This window comes from Heptranchias perlo, chromosome 6, assembly GCF_035084215.1.
Source record: "Heptranchias perlo isolate sHepPer1 chromosome 6, sHepPer1.hap1, whole genome shotgun sequence".
Classification (NCBI taxonomy): Eukaryota; Metazoa; Chordata; class Chondrichthyes; order Hexanchiformes; family Hexanchidae; genus Heptranchias; species Heptranchias perlo.
In genome coordinates this window covers 64,761,187-64,784,095 of record NC_090330.1, presented here as the reverse complement: position 1 = coordinate 64,784,095, position 22,909 = coordinate 64,761,187, and the positions used below count along the sequence as shown (strand labels likewise).

The following is a 22,909-nucleotide window of genomic DNA, read 5'->3' as shown; positions in this document are numbered from 1 at the left end:
CGCCTTCCAGTCCAATCAACCAGCAACCAAGTGATGTACAAGAACCTTTTAGGAAGAACTCTTCCCATACTTCCCCCCTCCATTTGAAAAGTAACCTGGTCGACGTTCAGTGCTTCGTCACACCAACACAGGTGAGACTGGAAATTCAGTCGAGTGGAGGAATTCAAATTAGTGCCCATTACCTAGAAATGCCCACAGTTATGTTTTAACGTGCTGTGCCATGTTCGTCCATATATATTTAAATTGTGTATAGCGACAGAAGGCATAATAAATTTCAGTGTTTTAAAAATGATGCACAAAGTCCAAACTGCTGTCAGAGATGGATGTGGTACATTTGTCGACCCACAGCTATTTTAAGTATGAGTCGTCCTGTGCATGCATTTGCCAATTTGCTAAATTTCACCAGCTAGAAATTAATATAGTGCAGATTCACTCCAAATCCTTTATAAATGATCCAAAGCTATGCTAGACAGCCAAGCACAACCTCAGTCTCATTTCTAAAAAAAAACACTCGCCACTGCACCAGACGGTATTTCTATTCTCCAATTGTTCAGCTCAGGTCTTTCACAATGGACTTGGTCCAATTACGGACAGTTTTTGTTGTAAACTCCTCACTGGGGATTTAACAGAAACTGTAAGAACCTGCTGCACCTCTAACCCTTTGCAGGAATCAGTGAGAAATAACCTTCATCACTCCTTCAGTTAGACTTAAATTCATTTCTTTAAAGGAGAAAAACAATGTCAAGACTATTACTTCAGTTCATTAGTTTTTATAGTTCACCCCCATTTAATAATTCATGAAATACAAATCTTGCTACATTACTGAACAAAACTGCTACAGTATATATTTTTTTCTATTTGTCAACAATGTTTGAAATAGTTAAAAATAAAATGCACAATTCTTCAAATATAGCACATGCGGCCTTCTTAAGCATTTATCACAGTAATTTTAAGATTGTAGTTTGTCATGCCTTAAATATATTTACTTTTGAAAATTGAAAAATCATCAGAAAATTCTCAATGGCGCGTTATCTTTTCCTTCAGAGGAACCTGAACCAGGGGTCCAGCCAAATGAATAGCTTAAGAAATAATTTCCTGTATTTGGATAAAGATCTGTGTGGTATTCTGAATCGAAGTGCAGTGGACCCTTTACCCTTTGTGGTTAATTACTCAGGAAATGTGTGACACCAGGAGCTAACACTAACTGAAACATTAGCAACAAGTTTAATTAACAGGAGTCCAAAACAAAAGCTGAAATCAATCTTGAGCAAACAAAGCTAATTAATATTGCACAAACCTTACAGTTAACAGCCTGAGGCATTCTGGACAGAAGCTTGCAAGATGGCAGCTGGCAAAATTTTGAAAATCCAAAACTGCAGCAGAATACCAAAATAAATCTTATTTTGCATACTCTGACTACTGTATTACTAGATTTTAACCACCAACTGTTTGGAAATCAAAGAAATCGTTTAGCATGCTCCATTACCTGAGCTCTGAGACTCTGCAGTTCAGCTTCAAGTTCATTGATTTTTTCTTCTCTCTTCTGCGTTTGAGTTTGTGCCTCTTGCCGGGCTGTAAATTCTTCATCAAACTGAAAGATAAAACGACATCAACCTCAAGGGTACCAGAGTCTGTTCTTTCCAAACAAAATCTTAGCATTATCAAGTGTAATTTTATTTTTGAGAGTGCAGTGGGACCTATATTATTCAACACAAACTGGTTTTGAATGTTTTCTGTTTATCCTTCATAATGGAGTTTTTAAAAAAATCTATTCATAGGATTTTGCAGCCTGGTGAGCAGGGGAGGAAAGATTTCCACTATTCGCTATTAGTAACAAACTGGTATAGACTTTCAGGAAGATGCCCTCTTCTTGCAGCAAAATCGTAAATAAAGAATACATTTATGATTTCACTACAAATTGTGAATAGAGGAAACTTTCTCGTGACCTTTTTCTGACCATACCAAAACATTTAAATGATTAAGAATGTCTGTTTTCAAGCCCTCATGCACCCACCGACCGCTCCAATAAAACAAAAAAAAATATTTTCAGCTATACCCCTTTGGAATGGTCTTTTTTGCTGGTGCACAGCAAAAAAAAAAATCCGAAAGGCAACCTACCATCACAGCACTTTTCTCTGTTCAATTCATCATTTTATTGACATTGTTAAGAAACGTTTTTTTTACATTTAATCAAGCAATTGAAAATAAAACAATCATATTCCTATGACAACAGTATTAAAGGTACGCGAGCACTCCTTACCTTTCTAGTCAGTTCTGAAAGCCTTTGTTCACATTCATCAACTCTTGCTTTGTCTACACAAATATCTGCAAATATGAAGATAAGCATGTGATCCAGTTTTCATAATCTTACTGACATTTTTAATATAGAAATGTTTCTCATGCTGCTGTACCTATTAAGTCTAATTGGATTCATTCTGCATCAATAGTATTGAAATAACCAGACTCACCAACAAGATGACCAAAATCTACATCCAATCGTTTGCGGTATGTGAAGTCAGGATCCATGCCACTGCGGTGTAACACTATCTGGGAAACACATTCTTCTATTATCTTGAAATACTGTGGCCTACAACACAAAGAAAAGCAAAATAAATCAATTTACTTTATAGAGTTTACTTGAAATACACAAATTGCTGTGGTTATGCCAGCATTAATGTGCAGAATAGTACCGTGAACTCATTACTGATAGATTATCCACCATGTCTGTTTTCTTCATTCTTTGAAAGGAGTTTGACTTCCATGTACAGATAAGAACTGCTGTCGTCCCACGGTGAAGTCACCTGGTATCTATCCTGGATGAGATTTGTGTACTGGACAGTAGTGATATTTCTCCACTCCATCCAGAAGGCCTTGTTTTGCTACATGTACTTAGCTCTCTGCCCAAAGGAGGCAGCACGAAGATTCAGTGCAACAGACAGCATAGAGACATCACAGCCAGAGAAAATCTCCAAACGATGCCAAGTCAGAAACATGGTATAAACGGCAAGAAAACTTCTTGCAAAGAATGAGGATGACCATATTTATAGATGGTAATCTAACATGTTGCCTCTTTTATTTAACCTCTGCAGACAAATAAGTCTACCAAAGTAGTACCAATCTGTGGTCATAAGCTGAAACAATCAGACGTGGTACCCACCAAAGTCCCCTTCCAAAGGTGTGGGGGGGGTGGAGTCGCAAATGACGGAGTGTCACTGGCTGGCAGTGGAGACAGCAATTAGCTTTGTCTTTTCCTATACTCCTGAAGATACTTAAACTGTGAGGTAAATCTGGAAAGCCATCACAAGCCCACCTTGTATTACATCAAACAACTTCATGTAATGATGAGGCAAGCACCATCTGTGAATAATGTGGGTCTGATATTGCATTATTGTGTTTAGAATATAGTTTTTAATTTCTACAATGCAGATGTCTAACACATTTATACCTGCAGCACATATTCTCCTACCTTTAAGCATGTCCATAAGCTCACGTCAATAAATAAATGTAAAAAGAGTAATTCAATTAACAAATTAGAGATGTTAATGGTAACAAGAAATTTACAAAAAATAAAGCAACACAAATTTAAAAGGTTAAAAAAAAACGAAGAATGAAGAAAATGTGTATCAGGTATACAGACACACTATGCATGGTCTCAGAGCCAGAGAGAGAGAGAAAAGGTGATAGACAGATAGACATGCATACAACGAGAGAGAGGGGCGCAGAGAAAGGGAGAGGCAGGGAGTAAGAGTCGATGACCCAAATAATGAGAGAGAAAGGAAAAAGAAAGGCACAGAAAAACAAACTGAATTTGTCCTGAAAAGAATCTCCCAATGGCTCAGTTGGTAAATGCACCACATGGTGAAGGACTGAGACACAGTAAGATTCAGCAAGTCTCCAAGTTTGATCCCAAGAATGTTTCAGAGGTGAGCTGAGCTACAGGCAGGAAAATAGTGCAGAAGTTGCTAAATTCACTGCAAGAGTTATTTAAATAATTTTAGTACATTTGATTAAGTTTTCCAATTTGCAATCTAAATGCACTGCTAATGAGGCTCTGTGCCATCAAAGCAGCCTTGTAAAATCAGGGTTTATATAATTGGTGTCAGTTTCAGTTTTCAGTATAGAGTGAGTGAGTGAGGCAAATGGGTTGCTGGCACCTGAAGTACTAGCCTGAGTTTAAGTCTCAACTTACAGGCAGAAAACCACAAAAAAGCTTACCTCACAGAATAGTCATTCCTGATCAACATCATGTGTTGAAGAATGGAAAGAAAATATCCTTCAGCTTCTGTGTCCTTCACTGTGTTAAACAGCATATTATACACGTCATTTATTTCAGTGGAGCCAAGGTTAAGGAAAATATATTGCAGAGAGCAATAAATTAGTGTACATTTACAAGGTTTTTAAACATCAGACTATTTCAAAACAAGAACAGACCAGATTTTGAAAAAAATATTTCCCTCTTCACCAATCCAGAGATATTCTTCAGCACTGTGGGAATAGCATCAGTATCTCAAAGACACAGGAAACAGATTACATAATTAAATTAAGACCTAATGCAGCAGCTGCAACCTGTGACATCACATTCAATCCTCAGCTTTTGTGCCTGCTACAGAGGCAGATCAGCATGTATGTTTCTCCCAAAATCTCCTCATGTCAAACCATCTCTTTCAGCTGACTAGAATTGGAATTTTTGCATTTATTGTGTAACGGCAAAATCTTGAAGTTATTTGTATAATTTTCTTCACATTTGCATCTCAAAAATAGATCAATAAGTCAAAGATGCACATCTGGCAGGTATTTGTAGTGCATTAGAAAGGCGTCACATTCTTGTTCATTATGCTTATCTGATTGGCTCAAATAGCCAGTATCGGAGGAGTTAACAACACTGATTCATCAAAAATACAAACAGGTGGAGAAAGTTACCAATCGTGAACCAGTAATCCACACGAAACCAACAAAAAAACCCACATTTTTCAAAGTTACCAATCAGCAACTGCCACAAAACACAAACAATTTTTCCCCAATTCTTTTTGGCAGCCACACAGTTTTCACAGCTCGCCAACTGTATATACCTATAAATACAATTTTTAAACATAACACAGAAAGGCTTAAATAATTTGCATACGATATTAAACTTAAACATAATAAGTCTTGTTAGGAATTCATCCAATAATTTCTACTCTCTCTCTCTCTCTCTCTCACACAAAGGCCTGGGCGCTGACTTTTGGTCCTTTCCTGCAGCTTATTTTGAGCATGCCATGCCTTCTCTCAATAGTTTCTGGTGCAGATGCTATCTAATTCTCTTCCCCAAAAGGCACATGGGCTACACTTCAAATTCCATTGATTTAAAAAATATATATATTCTAGGGGTGTGAGCAACGCTAGCATGGTCACATTTATTGCCCATCCCAAGTTGCTCTGAAAAGGTGGTGGTGGGCCTTCTCCTTAAACTGCTAAAGCCCTTTTGATGATAGTGCTCACATATTGATCTTTGGCAAGATATTGATCCAGTGACGACAAAGAAATGGTGATATATACTCAAGTCAGGATGGTGTGCGACTTGGAGGGGAACGTGGAGGTGATGGTGTCCTCAAGCAAATTGCTAGGTCCTGGATGGAACTGAGTTACCTGCGTGCTGTTGCAGCTTCTCCCATCCAGCTGAGTGGTAAGTATTCTATCATTCTCCTGACTTCAGCCTTCAGATGATGGACAGGCATTGAGGGGTCAGGAAGTGAGTCACTCACCACAGAGTATCTAGCCCCTGGCCCTGCTCTTGAAGCCAAGGTTTAGATATGGCTGGTCCAATTAAGCATCTATTCTATGGTGATTTCCAAGATGTTGATGATGGTGCTGCCATTGACTGTCAAGACGAAAAAGCTAGGCTGTCTTTTGTTCAAGGTAGTAATTACCTGGCACTTACGTGGTGCAAATATTACCCATCATTTGACAATAAAAGCCTGGATGTTATCCAGATCCTGCTGTAGGTTGGCATGGGCTGCTTCATTTTCATGAATATTGAACGTGATTGTTGCTGAACACTGAAATCACCTTTGACAGAGGGAAGGTGATTGATGAAGCAGTTGCAGATGGCTGGGCCAAGGACGCTCCCTGCATGATGTCATGAGGCTGTGGTTAGTGATCTCTGACAACCACAACCATCTCTTTTTTGTGTTGGATATAAGTCGTGCTATTGGAAAGTTCAACGCAACCGGGGTTTAGCAGTTCGCTTGACTGGTCCCTGCCATTGGACTCAATAGCCACTACCTGCACCACCGCACAGTGCGACTGCTGTATGTATGATCCATAGAAGGCACTGCAGCAACTCACCAAGGTTACTTGGACTTCATCTCCCTCCCCTGCAAACTCAGCCACAGAGGAGGACCAGAGTAACAATGTCACAGGAACACCATCACCATGTTCCCCTCCAAGTCAAACACTGTCCTGACCTGAACAAATATCAATGTTTCTTTGTAGTCACTGAATCAATATCCTACCTAACACCATTGTAGAAGCACCATCACAACAAAGACGACAGCGATTCAAGGAGAAGGTTCATCACCACTTTTCCAAGATAACTGGTGTCATACTTAGTTGAATGGTGCCTTGATGTTGAAAGCAGCAGTTCTCACCACTCCTCTGCCATTTAGCTCTTAGGTCCATATCCATGGATCAAGGCTGTGAGGGGCTCTGGAACTGAGTGGTTCTGGTGGAACATGAGCTAAGTGTCAGTGAGCAGGTTATTTGGTGTGCAGGTGTCACTTGACATTACTGATGACTCCTTTCATCACTTCACTGACGATTGGGAACAGGCTGACGGAGCGGTAACTAGCCAGGTTGGATTTATCTTTTTTTTTTGCAGATAGGATATACCTTGGCAATCTTCCACACAGTTGGGTTAATGCCAGTGTCATAGCTGACCGCGAACAGCTTTGCTAGCGGAGTAGCTAGCTCTGGTGCACAGTCTTCAGCACCACAGCTGGGCTGTTGTCGGGAGCCAGTTTTAGCGATACAAACACGTGAAACTGGCAATGGTTGATTGATTATAAAGTTAAATTTCTCCTGAAACCATAAGCATCTGTTAGAAAGACACACTACTACAATATTACTCTAATAGGAGACAGTTTTAACTCTTATACTAGGTAATTTTGGCAAAATTGGTTTGAACTACAACACTCACTCACTCTTTCACTAAGGTCCAGTAATGTGTACTTTTCGTTTACCAGCAATTACAAAGTTGACATATTTAATTATGGACACAGCACAGGTGCCAATGAGATTTGTATTTTGCACTCCACCTGATCTACCAAAATGTAAAAAAAAGTTATACCATGTTAAAATTTAGATTATTTACATACCAGAAATGGTGGGGAGCCAAGGGTCTAATGAGAGCGAGAGTGAGTAATTAAGATTAGTAAAGAAAAAGTACTGGAGAAATTAATGGAACTAAAAGACGACAAATCCTCTGCACCTGATGGCCTACATCCTAGGGTTTTAAAGGAGATAGCTGCAGAGATAGTGGATGCATTGGTTCTGATCTTCCAGAATTCCCTAGATTCTAGAACTGTCCCAGTGGATTGGAAGATAGCAAATGTAACCCTGCTATTCAAGAGAGAGAAAACACGGACCTATTGGTCAGTTAGCCTGACATCAGTAGTAGGGAAATTGCTAGAATTTATTATTAAGGACGTAGTTCAGGGCACTTAGAAAATCATAATATGATTAGGCAGAATCAACAGAGTTTTGTGAAAGAGAAAACGTGTTTGACAAATCTATCACAGTTTTTTAAGGGTACAACTAGCAGGGTAGATAAGGGGGAAACCAGTGGACGTAGTATATTTGGATTTTCAAAAGGCATTCGATAAGGTGCCACACAAGAGGGTGTCACACAAGGTTTAGGGCTCATGGAATTGGGGGTAATATATTAGCATGGATTAAGGATTGGTTAACCGACAGAAAACAGAGAGTAGGTATCAACAGGTCATTTTCAGGTTGGCCGGTTGTAACTAGTGGGGCGCCACAAGAATCAGTGCTTAGGCCTCAGCTGTTTACGATATACATCAATGACTTAGATGAGGGGACCGAGTGTAATGTATCCAAGTTTGCTGATGATACAAAGCTAGATGGGAAAGTAACCTGTGAGGAGGAGGCAAAAAGGCTACCAAGGGATATAGACAGGTTGAGTGAGTGGGCAAGAAGATGGCAGATTTTTTTTTTATTTGTTCATGGAACGTGGGTGTCGCCGGCAAGGCCAGCATTTATTGCCCATCCCTAATTGCCATTGAGAAGGTGGTGGTGAGCCGCCTTCTTGAACCTCTGCAGTCCGTGTGGTGAAGGTTCTCCCACAGTGCTGTTAGGTAAGGAGTTCCAGGATTTTGACCCAGCGACGATGAAGGAACAGCAATATATTTCCAAGTCGGGATGGTGTGTGACTTGGAGGGGAACGTGCAGGTGGTGTTGTTCCCATGTGCCTGCTGCCCTTGTCCTTCTAGGTGGTAGAGGTCCCGAGTGCTGTCGAAGAAGCCTTGGCAAGTTGCTGCAGTGCATCCTATAAATGGTACACACTGCAGTCACGGTGCACCAGTGATGAAGGGAGTGCATGTTTAGGGTGGTGGATGGGGTGCCAATCAAGCGGGCTGCTTTGTGCTGGATGGTGTCGAGCTCCTTGAGTGTTGTTGGAGCTGCATTCATCCAGGCTAGTGGAGAGTATTGCATCACACTCCTGACTTGTGCCTTGGAGATGGTGGAAAGCTTTTGGGAAGTTCGGAGGTGAGCCACTTGCTGCAACCCGTGTTTCTTGCTGTCACATGGAGTGAATCGAATTGGCTGAAGTCTGGCTTCTGTGACGGTGGGGATATTGGGAGGAGGCAGAGATGGATCATCCACTCGTCACTTCTGGCTGAGGATGGTTGCAAACGCTTCAGCTTGGTCTTGTGCACTCATATGCTGGACTCTGCCATCATTGAGGATGGGGATGTTCACGGAGCCTCCTTCTCCTGTTAGTTGTTTAATTGTCCACCACCATTCACGACCGGATGTGGCAGGACTTGAGCTTTGATCTGATCCGTTGGTTGTGGAATCGCTGAGCTCTGTATATAGCATGTTGCTTCTGCTGTTTAGCATGCATGTAGTCCTGAGTTGTAGCTTCACCAGGTTGGCACTTCATTTTTAGGTACACCTGGTGCTGCTCCTAACATGCTCTTGTACACTCCTCATTGAACTAGGGTTGATCCCCTGGCTTGTCGCTTATGGTAGAATAAGGAATATGCCGGGCCATGAAGTTACAGATTGTGCTGGAATACAATTCTGCTGCTGCTGATGGCCCATGGCGCCTCATGGATGCCCAGTTTTGAGCTGCTAGATCTGTTCTGAATCTATCCCATTTGGCATGGTGGTTGTGCCACACAACACGTTGGATGGTGTCCTCAGTGTGAAGACGGGACTTTGTCTCCACAAGAACTGTGCAGTGGTCACTCCTACCAATACCGTCATGGACAGATGCATTTGCGACAGGTAGATTGGTGAGGATGAGATCAAGTCGGTTTTTCCATCATGTTGGTTCGCTCACCACCTGCTGCAGGCTCAGTTTAGCAGCTATGTCCTTCAGGACTCGGCCAGTCATGGCGCTACTGAGCCACTCTTGATGATGGACATTGAAGTCCCCCACCCAGAGTACATTCTGTGCCCTTGCTACCCTCAGTGCTTCCTCCAAGTGGTGCTCAACATGGAGGAAGACTGATTCATCAGCTGAGGGAGGGCGGTGGCAATCAGCAGAAGGTTTCCTTGCCCATGATTGATCTGATGCCATGAGATTTCATGGGGTCCAGAGTCAATGTTGAGGACTCCCAAGGCCACTCCCTCCTGACTGTATATCACTGTACCGCCACCTCTGATGGGTCTGTCCTGTCGGTGGGACACGACATACCCAGGGATGGTAATGGCAGTGTCTGGGACGTTGGCTGAAAGGTATGATTGTGAGTATGGCTATGTCAGGCTGTTGCTTGACTAGTCTGTGGGACAGCTCTCTCAATTTTGGCACAAGACCCCAGATGTTAGTGAAGAGGACTTTGCAGGGTCAACTGGGCTTGGTTTGCCTTTGTCGTGTCTGGTGCCTAGTGGTGCGTTCAGTTTTATTCTTATTGTGACTTTCTGTAGCTAGATTGGACAACTGAGTGGCTTGCTAGGCCATTTCAGAGGGCGATTAAGAATCAACCACATTGCTGTGGGTCTGGAGTCACATAGGCCACACCGGGTAAGGACTGCAGGTTTCCTTCCCTAAAGGACATTAGTGAACCAGATGGGTTTTTACGACAATCTGGTGGTTTCATGGCCACCATTACTGATACCATTCCAAATTTTATTTAATTAATTGAATTTAAATTCCCCAGCTGCCGTGGTGAGATTTGAACTCATGACTCCGGATTGTTAGCCCAGGCCACTAGATTACTAGTCCAGTAACATAACCACTGTGCTACCGCACCCGGAGTATAATGTGGGGAAATGTGAAATTATCCACTTTGGTAGTGTTGACCGGAGGTCACCGGTTACAGTTATTGGCCAACAGTAGGAAGAATAGAAAAGCAGAATATTTTTTACAAGATGAGAGACTAAGAAATGTTGGCAGTAAGAGGGTTAACATGGAGGTACAGCAAGCAATTAGGAAGGCAAATGACATGTTAGTGTTTATTGTAAAGGGGGGGAGGGGGTGGAGGATAATAGTAAGGAGGTCTTGCTGCAATTATATAGGGCTCTGGTGAGACCACACCTGGAGTACTGTGTAAAGTTTTGGTCTCCTTACCTAAGGAAGGATATACTTGCCTTAAAGGGAGTGTAACAAAGGTTCACTGTATTGATTCCTGGGATGAGAGGGTTGTCCTATGAGGAAAGATAGAGTAAAATGGGCCTATATTCTCTGGAGTTTAGAAGAATGAAAGGTGATCACATTCAAACGTATAAAGTTCTTTGAGGGCTTGACAGGGTAGATGCTAAGAGGCTGATTCCCCCGGCTGGAGAGTCTAGAACTATGGGTCATAGTTTCACGATGAGATGGGGAAGAATTTCTTCACTCAGATGGTTGTGAATCTTTGGAATGCTCTACCCCAGGGGGCTGTGGCTGCTCAGTCGTTGAGTACATTCAAATTTGAGATCGATATATTTTTGTTCACCAAGAGAATCAAGGGATATGGGGATATTGCATGAAAGTGGAGTTGAGGTAGATCAGCTATGATCTGATTGAATGGCGGAGCAGGCTCGAGGGGCCATATGGCCAACTCCTGATCCTATTTCTTATGCTCTTAAAATTATTGTTGTTATTAGGGCCCTAAGTTCTGATGAAAGATTCCTAGTACTGAACTTATGTTCAAAGGAGAAATTTTTTTTTAAAAGGATGTGATTTAGATTATGGAAGACATGGATAATTTTGATAGCAGCATATTTAACTTAGATTGTTGGCACACAACTATACGATACAAGTACTAAATTAACAAACCTTAAGCGAGACGAGAGATTAGAAGAATTTCCCTCACCAAAAGAAGAGTGCACATGTCTAGGAGACTTTTAGTAAAAGAATGGTGGTTAAGGGGAAGGAAGTTCTTAAATCTAGTGTCACCTCGAAGCAGAAATCCAATTCGAAGATATCTGCAATTAAAGCAGGCCACAATAAACAGATGTCACCCGTGAGAGGGTGAGTTGCAAGTCTGGGAAAGCAAATTCCTGACGTCGAGAGTGGGACTCAAACAGAAATTTTTCTGCATGATGAGATTTGAAGTAGTGTATCATTAAATATATAGAGTGTAAATATGGGCAGTATATACATGCATTATGCTCTCATCTTCCTACTTTTAACTCTTTCTTTGGCCTCAAGCCCAGTATTTTCAGTCCCCATGGAGATATTCTCTCTCACCCCTTCCAACCACGTTTATTGAGGTAAAAATGTTTTAGTCAAGCCTTAATTGGCCTCCGGTAACTGCTGAGTTTGTGCAGTGTCTGATCTTTAGAGGGCATCAGAAAACAAAGCAGGTTCTCGTCAGGCACTGATTTCACGGTTCACAATTTTTATCAGCTTGAAAGGCTTCTTCATATGTTGAAGCAGTCGAAGCGCAATTCACAAAAAGTGCAATTCATACAGGTTAGTCCGAAGTAGAAATTCTCTCCTCGTATGTCCACTGCTGTCAGAGAAATGAGACCAACGCAACAAGAAAGTCTGCTGCCAAAATGCCTCCATGTAAATTAGAAGGCTTCAGATCCCATGACTTAAATGTTCTTAAAAATGATTCGTTTTGTGGTAGCTATTCTACGTAACACTATTTTTAACAGTCTCAGAGTACCAGATTAACAGCAATTCAAGCAGAAAAATTCTGGCTCCACCGACAAGCTTCCAACTCTGGATTTGAATTTCCCTTTTTAAGAGGATAATAAGCCCAAGTCCCATAGAAATCCATGGTATAAAAGCCAAAAGGCTTTCATAAGCAAGAGGGCTATGCAGATACATACACTTCCAGTAGCTCCTTCAAGAGCTGAGGTTAATACAATTAAGAAGTTTAGTAAATGCCCACGCAGCAGGGATCAAAATTTATTGCAGCCTTGCAAGGAATCAGTTTTCAACAATAGCTCACCGATTCTGTAAAAGGTGTCCAACATTCATTCCAGATACCAGTAAAGCACTTTCTTTTCCCCATTCCTTCGACTACAAGGCATATGCATACTTTCAAAACTGCATCTCCGCTGACAAGTCTTAAACAAGATCAAGAGATAAACGATGAGACCTATTTAAATTTATATATTTTCTAAAAATTAAATGTTAGCGAATTTTGTGCTCAAGGTGAAATACTTCAGTGCTTAGGAAATGGAAGACTTCCATTATTGGCATGCTGCATCAGCATCTGGCACAATTAATTTTTGCAGGTAATTTTTTATGATCATGAAGGTGTTTTATTCAATTCAAGGAAGTCTCGTCCAACAGATCTGTTCTTCCTTGTGAAGATGTTCCATTACTATTCCTTGTTGCTGACTTGGTTTTTCATTGCTATGTTCAGGCTTTCAAAGTTTCTGAAAGTGACTGAAAACAAAAACAACAACAGGGTGTGTTTCTCAAAGGTCTCAATTGTGCAACCTGCCACCCCCGTCTTTGGGCATACTAGCTTTGTCTCACAGTGTAGTGTTATGGATTGGGGCTAAGACAAACTCAAAGAACAAAATAAAAGCATTTTGCTGGATATGCAAAAAAAAAAATCTGTTGTATCATATTTCTGTGAAATGGAACACAGCTCAGTGCTTTTCCTAAAGAAAAATATTTCTTGCACTACTTATCCTTTGGTAAACTGCACGGTGATTTTTTTGCTTGTATCTGTAATAATATGCCAGTTTACAGAATGGTTCTGCAAAAAAAAGGATATTCCAGTTCAGATCTAATATCTTCCAAACGATGTGAAAACTCAATCATGTCTTCTTCTTTGTGCTCATCAAATACTTTTAGCTGGATATCCAGTGCATCATTTTTAATTAATCTTAACTCCTGTGGAAAATAAATTAGCAGAATTAAAGGATGTCAGTCTTATTCATACAGCACAATGAAGACAAATTAATATCAATGTAGAAATTGAATAACTTTTTTAAGACTGCAGTTCAGGAGCATGGAGAAAAAAATAACCTTTTACCATCTCACCAACTTCATGTATGCAGATTAACTTGATTTAAAATGTTACAAATAACCAAGATTGTACAATTTGCTTTTTGAATCGATTCATTAGGTTATTTTTTTTTGGCATTAGCCATGCTGTGACATTAATCGGCAGGATGCCCACACCAACTTGTTATTCTTTATTGCAGCCTGAATCCACTTCCTTGCTTGTGGCTTAATATCAAATGGCTCAGATCTCACTAAAAGGGCAGGAATGGGATAACAGAGAAGGTACTAGTGGGAGGGACCGAAGGCAAATAGTGGACACTTCTTAAAATAAATGTAGAATCCAACATAGGCAGTCTCACCCCTCCGAATTAGAGTTTCGGCAACAGATGTTATGGAGAAGTCCACAGTCTTAGCCACACCAACCTCTCAGTTGGACGACATGTATGTCATTAGTATTACTGCTAGTTCTAAAATAGGAGAGCCATATAAATAGGCTGACCAGTCAGTACAAGACTTATATTGAGGCCCATCTCAGTGAGTCTCATTTGCTTTTTCTCTTTTAATATAAAACAATCTTCATTTCTTTTTATTTCTCCCTTCACTAATCACTATCTCTCCACTTCATAAAACTGAGATTGATAGATTTTTGTTGAGCATGGGTATTAAGGAATACAGAGCCAAGGTGGGTGGATGGAGATAAGATACAGATCAGCCATGATCTAATTGAATGGCAGAACAGGCTCGAGGGGCTGAATGGCCTACTCCTGTTCCTCTGTTCTCCCATTTTTATCCTTGTAAGTTTTTGGTCAACTCATTGACACAGGCTAACGTGTATACTATCACCACTATTGCAAACACTCTGTCCCTCCAATTAGTGAAGCACATTTTTACACAGGCTTGAACCATTACTCTTTATTTTAGCTATTATGGAGCATGACCATAATCAAGCCAATTATAATTTGTTTTCCACCATTTGCACCGAGGTAAACCAATACTCTGGCAAATAGAAATGTTGAATCTTTTAGGCACAGTGCTACACAGGGTATCCTTCCAGCCTCAGTTTTGAAATAAACATGGATTCATAAGATTTATGATGTAAGCTAGATGCTCACACATCTTATAACCAAAGCAGCACAAGTCATACTGCATCTTGGGGAGATTTGTAATGAGATGCTTTGGTCGCTGGATTGAAAGACAGTATTACTTTAAAAAAGTATTGAAAAAAGATTCCATGCGTTCCCTCAACGCACTTGATTTCCATTCCCTTCATTCAAACCTAATGATTACATCCTTACTTCACTCCATTAATGCTGTTTGATTAAATTCTTTTGAACTTTTCAATTAATTTTTCATTGTTTGAAACTTACCAAACAGAGATGTTTGTGTCCTCCCTCCAATTATTCTTTTCATTATATTTTACATTATTCATTAATTTATTTCATGGCCCATGCTGCCAACAGACACTTAGTAGATCTGTTTAATCATACAGATTTCTTCACAACAAACAAATAATAACTTGTATTGCTCTTACCGGCAGTATCTCTCTCAGTCCACAGCGCACAAACTCATTTCGTATGTGTATCCTCAAGTCTAAATCATCAGGAGTTGTCACAAGCGCATTAATAAGTTGCATACATGCCACCTAGATATGGGAAAAAGAGAGTTGGAATACTGCGGCGTGAAATTAAACAATATTGCATTAGTTAAATAAGTGGTAACATTCTGAGGTTAGAATTGAGGCACAAATTAGATGGAACATGAATTTACAACTGAGTATGCAATATGTAGCCTGAGTGTGCTTAACAAGCACTGACCACAATGGAAAATTCACCACTCCATTTCCCAACACTTACATTCCAATCAGCAAAATGTATTATATTTTTAAAATAGCCACTCAGTTATTTACATATAGTTGGGTCAAAATATTTATTTTATTTTAAATTCTTAGAATTGAAGGCTGTACAAAAATACAATGTACTACAGGAACTGTAATAGAATGGTTGTAAATATCTGAAAGGTGATCTCAAAACACCAATTTAAGATACCTATTACAATCCAATTTGAAATCTCTGAAATTACTATATAAAAACAGGTTTTGCAATATTTCTTATAACGCTTTTGCTCAGACAGGTACATTGCCAGAACAACCTGAAATGTAACAGCAATTCTTACTCTGGCCAGGAGTGAGCCAATGGCTTAGTGGTAACGTTCCTGTTACCAGAATTCTGGCTCTGAACTCTGAAAACCAGCGGGATACATGGGTCTGATGAAGGTGGATGGCCCCCATTCAACATATGTGTTTTGGGAGTGCATAAAACCCTCCCGCCATATGGAACTAACCACACTATCGGCTGGTGTAAAGAAGGTTGCAGCCATGGAAGCAGAGGCCTTCCACTATGGGGATGAGTGTGAAGATACGAAAACAAATAAAACTTCTCTGGCCCTTTGATAGAAACTGCAAAATCTCACTACAGTACAGATGTTTATTTCAACTCCACACAAGTTTCAATGAAATCTAGCACAACTGTGTCTGTTGGCCAAATTGATAGCATTTGCACTTTTGTGTCAGAAGATTATTAGTTCAAGCCTGACTGCAAGACTTTTGCACACAATCCAGGCTGACAATCTGGTATCGCTGTGCACAAAGTTCTGCTGCGTTTGTCTACTTGAAAACAGTGCATGTTTCACTGTATGCAAAGCACTTTGAGATGTTTGACAGATATGGTGGCATTATAAATGCAAGTTAGAAATCTAAGTCCTTTTCTTGACAGACAGAAATCCCTCCTAAATGTAGTACCATCTGATTTAATCTCAAGATGTGTTAGCATATACTAATGCAAGACAAAGCTCTTAAAAGGCACTCAAGGACGACTGTCGATGCAAAACCTTCTAGCTGTATGTTCGATACTGGACCTCATCGCTTTATAGCTTTAACTTGCTCTCTGAGAAGTTACAGTCTCCATATGACAACAATTGCATCACATGATAGACAGAAGCTAATTCAGGACAACTGCAGTCATCTTTTTGCAGTCAACAGTGAAACATAAAAGAATACAAACATTGAAAGTGAGTTGGAATTCAGCTAATACACTTTCAATGCTTAAAGCACTACTGAGATATTGCCCAGATAATACTACATGTAGGAGTGATTTTCTTCTCTATTTGAAATAAAATGACAATGCAGCTCGAATTTTTAAGTACATTTTATTCCTGAAAATCCAGCTATAAAGCTTACAGCAACAAAAACTCAAAATAATTTGTCAAATTGACTAAACTATTTTTGTTATTTGAAATCTGTGAAAAATATCAAATCTGTAACTTATGCCATGTTTTCAGAAATTATACATAAAAAACAAATTTGTTTTGTTCGTGTAAATATTCAATGCTTCAAAGAGCTAGTTAGAAATCATGTAAAGACTTCAAAATTCTCTCTCAAATACTTCAAGCTCCTAAGTTACATTTTAAAAGCTTTCAAGATGCTACCATGTCATATGGAATCGCAATATCATTTACAAAAATATATATTCAGCTACTAACTGGAAAACCTGAAAAAAGAAACCAACATTTAAATTGCATAAAATAAAACCTTTTTTTTAAGACAAGACATGTTGATGGCAGAACAGCAGAATTCTACATTAGTATGTTACTGTTGCACACAATTCTAAAAACATTTATAACAGGATGTCAATTCTCTTTTGCTTTGCAAATCAAACGATATTGAATTTTTGGTTTGAAGTATTAGATTACAATTGTGAATAAAACTAACTAGGCTTGTTTTGCTGCTGTCTCAAAACACAACCTGTGGGCTTTTCTTTTATTAATTGTCTGATGAACAACTCAGGCAGAGGCCTTAGAAATGTTCATGCAGAGACAACTAATTGAATGAAGAAAACTTATGAAAATGTGTGCATATCTGAAAATTGAGATTATAGATACACAACTTAATTTTTTTTAATAGCTGGTCTCTTTCCAATGTGAAAGAAATCAAAACAAAGAAATTGAACTGTGCAATAAAGACAATGCCGAACAGTATAGCCACATGTTAAGATGGTTTCCAATTACAATCAACACTCTCTTAACCAAGTTTACCAAAATTATTTCACTATTCAGGTGTATCACCTGCTATGGAAGGAGTTATCATTTTATTCATGCCAAAAGAGGATAAAAATCATATAGGTGGAATGAATATGCCACATCCGTGTTTGACATAAAATAACAGCAAATTAAAGTGGCTAATCAGCAAAATTGATGACCAAATATTAAAATGATCCAACCAACTTCAGAAACGCTCACTTTGATAAAATAAGTTACTATATTTATTTATGAATTACAACTACACTCTCTTCATGTTACATCAACATTGAATTCAGAAGTAGCATTTGGTCAGGCTGGACAGCAATATTTATTGCATATGCTACAGGAATTCAGGATGGATAATAACCCTAAAGCCATGTTACGAACCAACATTCTCCTTTTAACACAGTTTCCACTGGGAAGAAATATAAAACAGGGTTTGTTTGGTCACATTTATTGTCTCACTGAATATGGAACACTGGGGGAAAAAAGGACAGCAACTGCACTAATTCACACAGATCGCATACTACGTAAAATGTCTTTCTGTGGGCGTGATTTTAGTATGGCGGCGGGAACTCAGCAGGTGGGTGAATAGGCGCACATCGGATTAAGCGATCGCAACTCGATTGAAGGCACTTAATTTTATTTCCAGATTTCTCGTCTCCAAGCTACGCAGCATGCGTACTTGCACACCCACACAACATGCTGTCAACTGGAGTATTTAAAGGGCCAATGCAAAAATGGATTTTGAAGGAGAAAAGAGGAACAAGGAAAATGGAGGAGTACAGAACAAAGGCAGCAAGCCAGTTCAGCGATGCTTCCCTTGAGGCGCCACTGGCTGTTGTGAGAAGCAGGAAGGGCGACCTGTACCCAGCTGGCAGGAGGGAAGAGACCTGCTTCGGCCACTAACAAGGCATGGCTGAAGGTGGCAGAGGAGCAGAGCAGTAGGAACATGGTGCCCAGGTCTGGGGTTCAATGCAGATAGCAGTTTAATGACCTAACCAGGTCAGGAAAAGTGAGTACATTTGTTGATTCACCCACATTCTGTGAAAAAAAAAACCCTCCCACCTCTCAAGCCTACTCCATCATATCACTCGTTAAACCCACTTAAGTTTCACCATCGACTAACCTTCACTTTGTATGCACTTACTCACCTCCCCATTTGTGCATCCACCACTGCCACTCACCCCAATCCTGATGCAATGTGATACAACTGTTTTTTTTTAGTTCATTCATGGGATGTGGGCATCGCTGGCAAAGCCAGCATTTATTGCCCATCCCTAATTGCCCTCGAGAAGGTGGTGGTGAGCCACCTTCTTGAACCGCTGCAGTCCGTGTGGTGAAGGTACCCTCACTGTGCTGTTAGGTAGGGAGTTCTGGGATTTTGACCCAGCAACAACGAAAGGAATGGCGATATATTTCCAAGTCAGGATGGTGTGTGACTTGGAGGGGAACGTGCAGGTCGTGGTGTTCCCATGCGCCTGCTGCCCTTGTCCTTCTAAGTGGTAGAGGTAGTGAGTTTTGGGAGTGCTGTCCAAGAAGCCTTGGCGAGTTGCTGCAGTGCATCTTGTGGATGGTACACACTGCAGCCACGGTGCGCCGGTGGTGGAGGGAGTGACTGTTTAGGGTGGTGGATGGGGTGCCAATCAAGCGGGCTGCTTTGTCCTGGATGGTGTCGAGCTTCTTGAGTGTTGTTGGAGCTGCACTCATCCAAGTGGAGGGTATTCCATCACACTCCTGACCTGTGCCTTGTAGATAGTGGAAAGGCTTTGGGGAGTCAGGAGGTGAGTCACTCGCCGCAGAATACGCAGCCTCTGACCTGCTCTTCTTGCCACAGTATTTATGTGGCTGATCCAGTTAAGTTTCTGGTCAATAGTGACCCCCCAAGATGTTGATGGTGAGGGATTCAGCGATGGTAATGTCTTTGAATGTCATGGGTTAGTGGTTATACTCTCTTGTTGGAGATGGTCATTGCCTGCCCGAATGTTACTTGCCACTTATCAGCCCAAGCCTGGTTGTTGTCCAGGTCTTGCTGCATGCGAGCATGGACTGCTTCATTATTTGAGGGGTTGCGAATGGAACTGAACACGATGCAATCATCAGCGAACATCCCCATTTCTGACCTTACGATGGAGGAAAGGTCATTGATGAAGCAGCTGAAGATGGTTGGGCCTAGGACACTGCCCTGAGGAACTCCTGCAGCGATGTCGTGGGGCTGAGATGATTAGCCTCCAACAACCACTACCATCTTCCTTTGTACTAGGTATGACTCCAGCCATGTAGTCACCCTCTGATCCATATGTTTCATTGTCAGCTCACCCAAAGCATTGCATCCCTCAGGTGAAGACATCACCTTCAGTCACTCACAGATCTGTTCTTTTTCCCCTTGTAGGAGGAGAGCGCAAAATGCAAGAGAGAGGAGTAGAACTGGAGGTGGACCACCACAAATAGTCCAGTGACAGATGCAGAGGAGGCAGCCACAGTTATCAGTCGGACGGTTGCTTGCCTATCCATCGGAGATGGAGAGAGTAGCAACTCACAGATCGCTGGTGACAGAACTTTAACATCCTTCACACACATGATAAATTGATTTTATCAATGATTGCACGCCTCAGTATGGTCATTGGAAAGATAGTCACTTTTCCGATGAATAATTAATACTGGTTAATGTCGTCTTCCAGGGCCTTCGCAGATTGAAGAAGAGTCAGCCGCTATGGAAGAAGGTGATTCCTCAGAGGAGCTCAATCCTGCTGAGGATGCACAGTCACATGACATACTGCCATGCACCAACCCAGATAATCGGACTTCAGTGGGTTCTAATCGCCAAATAGTTGGGTTGCCACCTAGTGATTCACCACTCAAGTGTGCACGAGCAGACACTGGTGGCAGGGGCAGCTGTGGCGAGTGCACATTTCAGGGCACACTCCTCTCCAAGCTCTGCTCAGCGAGACACAGATGATGAACCCCTGGGGCCATTGTTGAGAATAAGAATGATGCAGGTACAGCTGCACCTTTGAGAGGTACTGGAAAACGTGCACACTCTCCATATTAGCAGAGAGGATGGAAGAGTCCAACTCCATCGCTGGTGGAGTGGTGGCACAGGTTAGTGCAGGAATGTCTGCAATGGAGAGAATGCTATCCTCCTTTAAGCACAGCTCTCCAACGAGTGCGTTCAGACCATGACAACAGCTGTGCGGACTCTGGATGCCAGCATGTCTGCCGCCTTAAACAGGCAGACAAAATCTTTAGCCGTGGCCTTAGAATGCGGCACATCTGCTCACCAGCCTGCTCTCCAGCAGCGTGGTGGGGGTGATGTTGTGCTGACCCGGGAGAGGGATGATGGCAAAAGGGGCATGGAAGTGGGGACTCCACTGAAAGCGCTCCCACATCTCACACATTTGCACCCCCCACCCCCCAAACCAGTACCCACAATGCTGCCTTCTCACCTGATGGCCCCTGCACAGGTGGAATAATCTTTGCCCGGGCCCTCATGGGCTCCAAAACCCAGAGGTCGTAGGCCATGAGCATCTCAGCATTTAGGGCAGGGATCCAAGCAACCTGCCACTACCTCTGCTAAAGCCACAGGGGATGCACCATGTAGAAGTGGAAGGAAGAGAAAGGCTAAGGTATTGCAATTCACAAAGGGTGCACAAGGGTGTTTTACGAAATGTCATGTTATCAATTTATATATATTTTTTTGTTTTTGTCACATTAAATGTTATAATTCTCACCACCACGTCCATGTCTTGCCCATTATTGAGTTCCTTTTGTAAATTTGCCCTTTCATGTGCTTTATCATGAATGCCACCCATTGGGCGCTAGTTCAATGGGTGTGTGCGTGGTTAAAAGACTGATTTATGCAAACGGAAGGGGGGGTGGTGGGGGTGATGTTGCTGATGGGAGTGGTAGTGGTTGTTCCAGGCGGCCTGAGTAGTTCGGTCTTGAATTTGCAGATCTCATTATAAGAACCTGTTAGAGATGAGAGAATCCCTCTCATCACGGGCAGCCATGTGCAGCACTGCTCTGGTGATGGGTTCCCCCATCTTCATTTTTGTCCCCCTCATCCCCTTCTTCAATGTTACTGGTAGATGAGGATGCTTCATGAGCGCATTTAGCCTTCTCCACCTCTATCCCTCTCTGTTGAGCAACGTTGTGCAGGACGCAACACAGGGTGATTATTCTGAAAACCCTCGCTGACGAGTACTGAAGGGCTCCCCCAGATCTATCCAGGCACCCGAAGCGCATCTTCAGCATTCCTATTGCTTGGTCAATGACAGATGTGGTGGTGATGTGGTTCTGGTTGGACCACTGCTGTGCCTCGTTGGTGGGGTTTCTTACAGATGTCATGAGCCACATCTGCAGGGGGTTTCCCTAGTCTCCAAGGAGCCAGTCCTTAAGTCTGTCTTGTGTGTGGAAGAGGTCCGCAATGTTAGACACGCACAAGATAAAGGAATCATGGCAGCTGCCAGGGAATCTGGCACACATCTGCAGAAACCCTCCTCCGGTGGTCGCATACCAGCTGTGCATTGATGCAGCGATATCCCTTTCGGTTTATGAACAGTCCTAGATTATGTGCAGCTCCTCAGATTGCTACATGAGTGCAATCAATTGCGTCCTGCGTACATGGGAAGCCAGCCAGAGTGTTGAAACCCACTGCCGTCTCAGTCTGGCTGATGTTGTCATAGGGGAAGTTGACGTAGTCGGATGCCCTGGCAAACAAGCCATCTGTCACCTCTTGGTGATGTGCCTCTTCCTCAGATGTACTGTGGAATACATCCATTGCGCCCCCCCCATCCTGATGATGTCAGTTTGAGGGGCTCCAAAATGTAGGTGAATTTGTGTGAGCACAAGAATTCTCAGTTTCAACCAAAGAAATCTCAGTCTAAACACACAGAACTCCCAGCCAAAGGTTTGTCTGAGAGAATTGAGTGCCCAGCTGCAATACCTCATCTGTTATTGAGATGTGTCAATCACTGGTTTAAAAGGTCCAAATGAGCTTCGGCTGCAACTCACCTTCGTTTCTATGGCATGTTTCAGAAGCCACGGGAGACACGCTCAGGAGAAGTAAATTCGATTCTGTTGCAGAATCCACAAAAAAATTAATCACTGTAAGGTCTTTCGAGTATCTGAATTGGCCCTTTAAATATCGGCCCACCAGCTTTAAGTGCGAGCAGGACTTTGGGTGTCTGTTGCGGTCCGGCTCCAAAAAGCTGG

At 41.7% G+C, this 22,909-nt stretch overlaps 1 protein-coding gene across 1 annotated transcript in view; it reads right to left on the bottom strand.

Annotated features, from left to right (window-relative positions):
• LOC137323053 (protein diaphanous homolog 3-like) overlaps positions 1-22,909 on the bottom strand; it is a 796,634-nt gene that overhangs the window by 451,400 nt on the left and 322,325 nt on the right. The window contains exons 10-15 of the mRNA XM_067986438.1: positions 15,153-15,263; positions 13,389-13,507; positions 4,216-4,332; positions 2,469-2,587; positions 2,261-2,325; positions 1,487-1,591 (exon numbers count right to left, since the gene is read on the bottom strand). Of these exons, the coding sequence (XP_067842539.1) occupies positions 1,487-1,591; positions 2,261-2,325; positions 2,469-2,587; positions 4,216-4,332; positions 13,389-13,507; positions 15,153-15,263 (636 nt within the window). The remainder of the gene's footprint in view (positions 1-1,486; positions 1,592-2,260; positions 2,326-2,468; positions 2,588-4,215; positions 4,333-13,388; positions 13,508-15,152; positions 15,264-22,909) is intronic.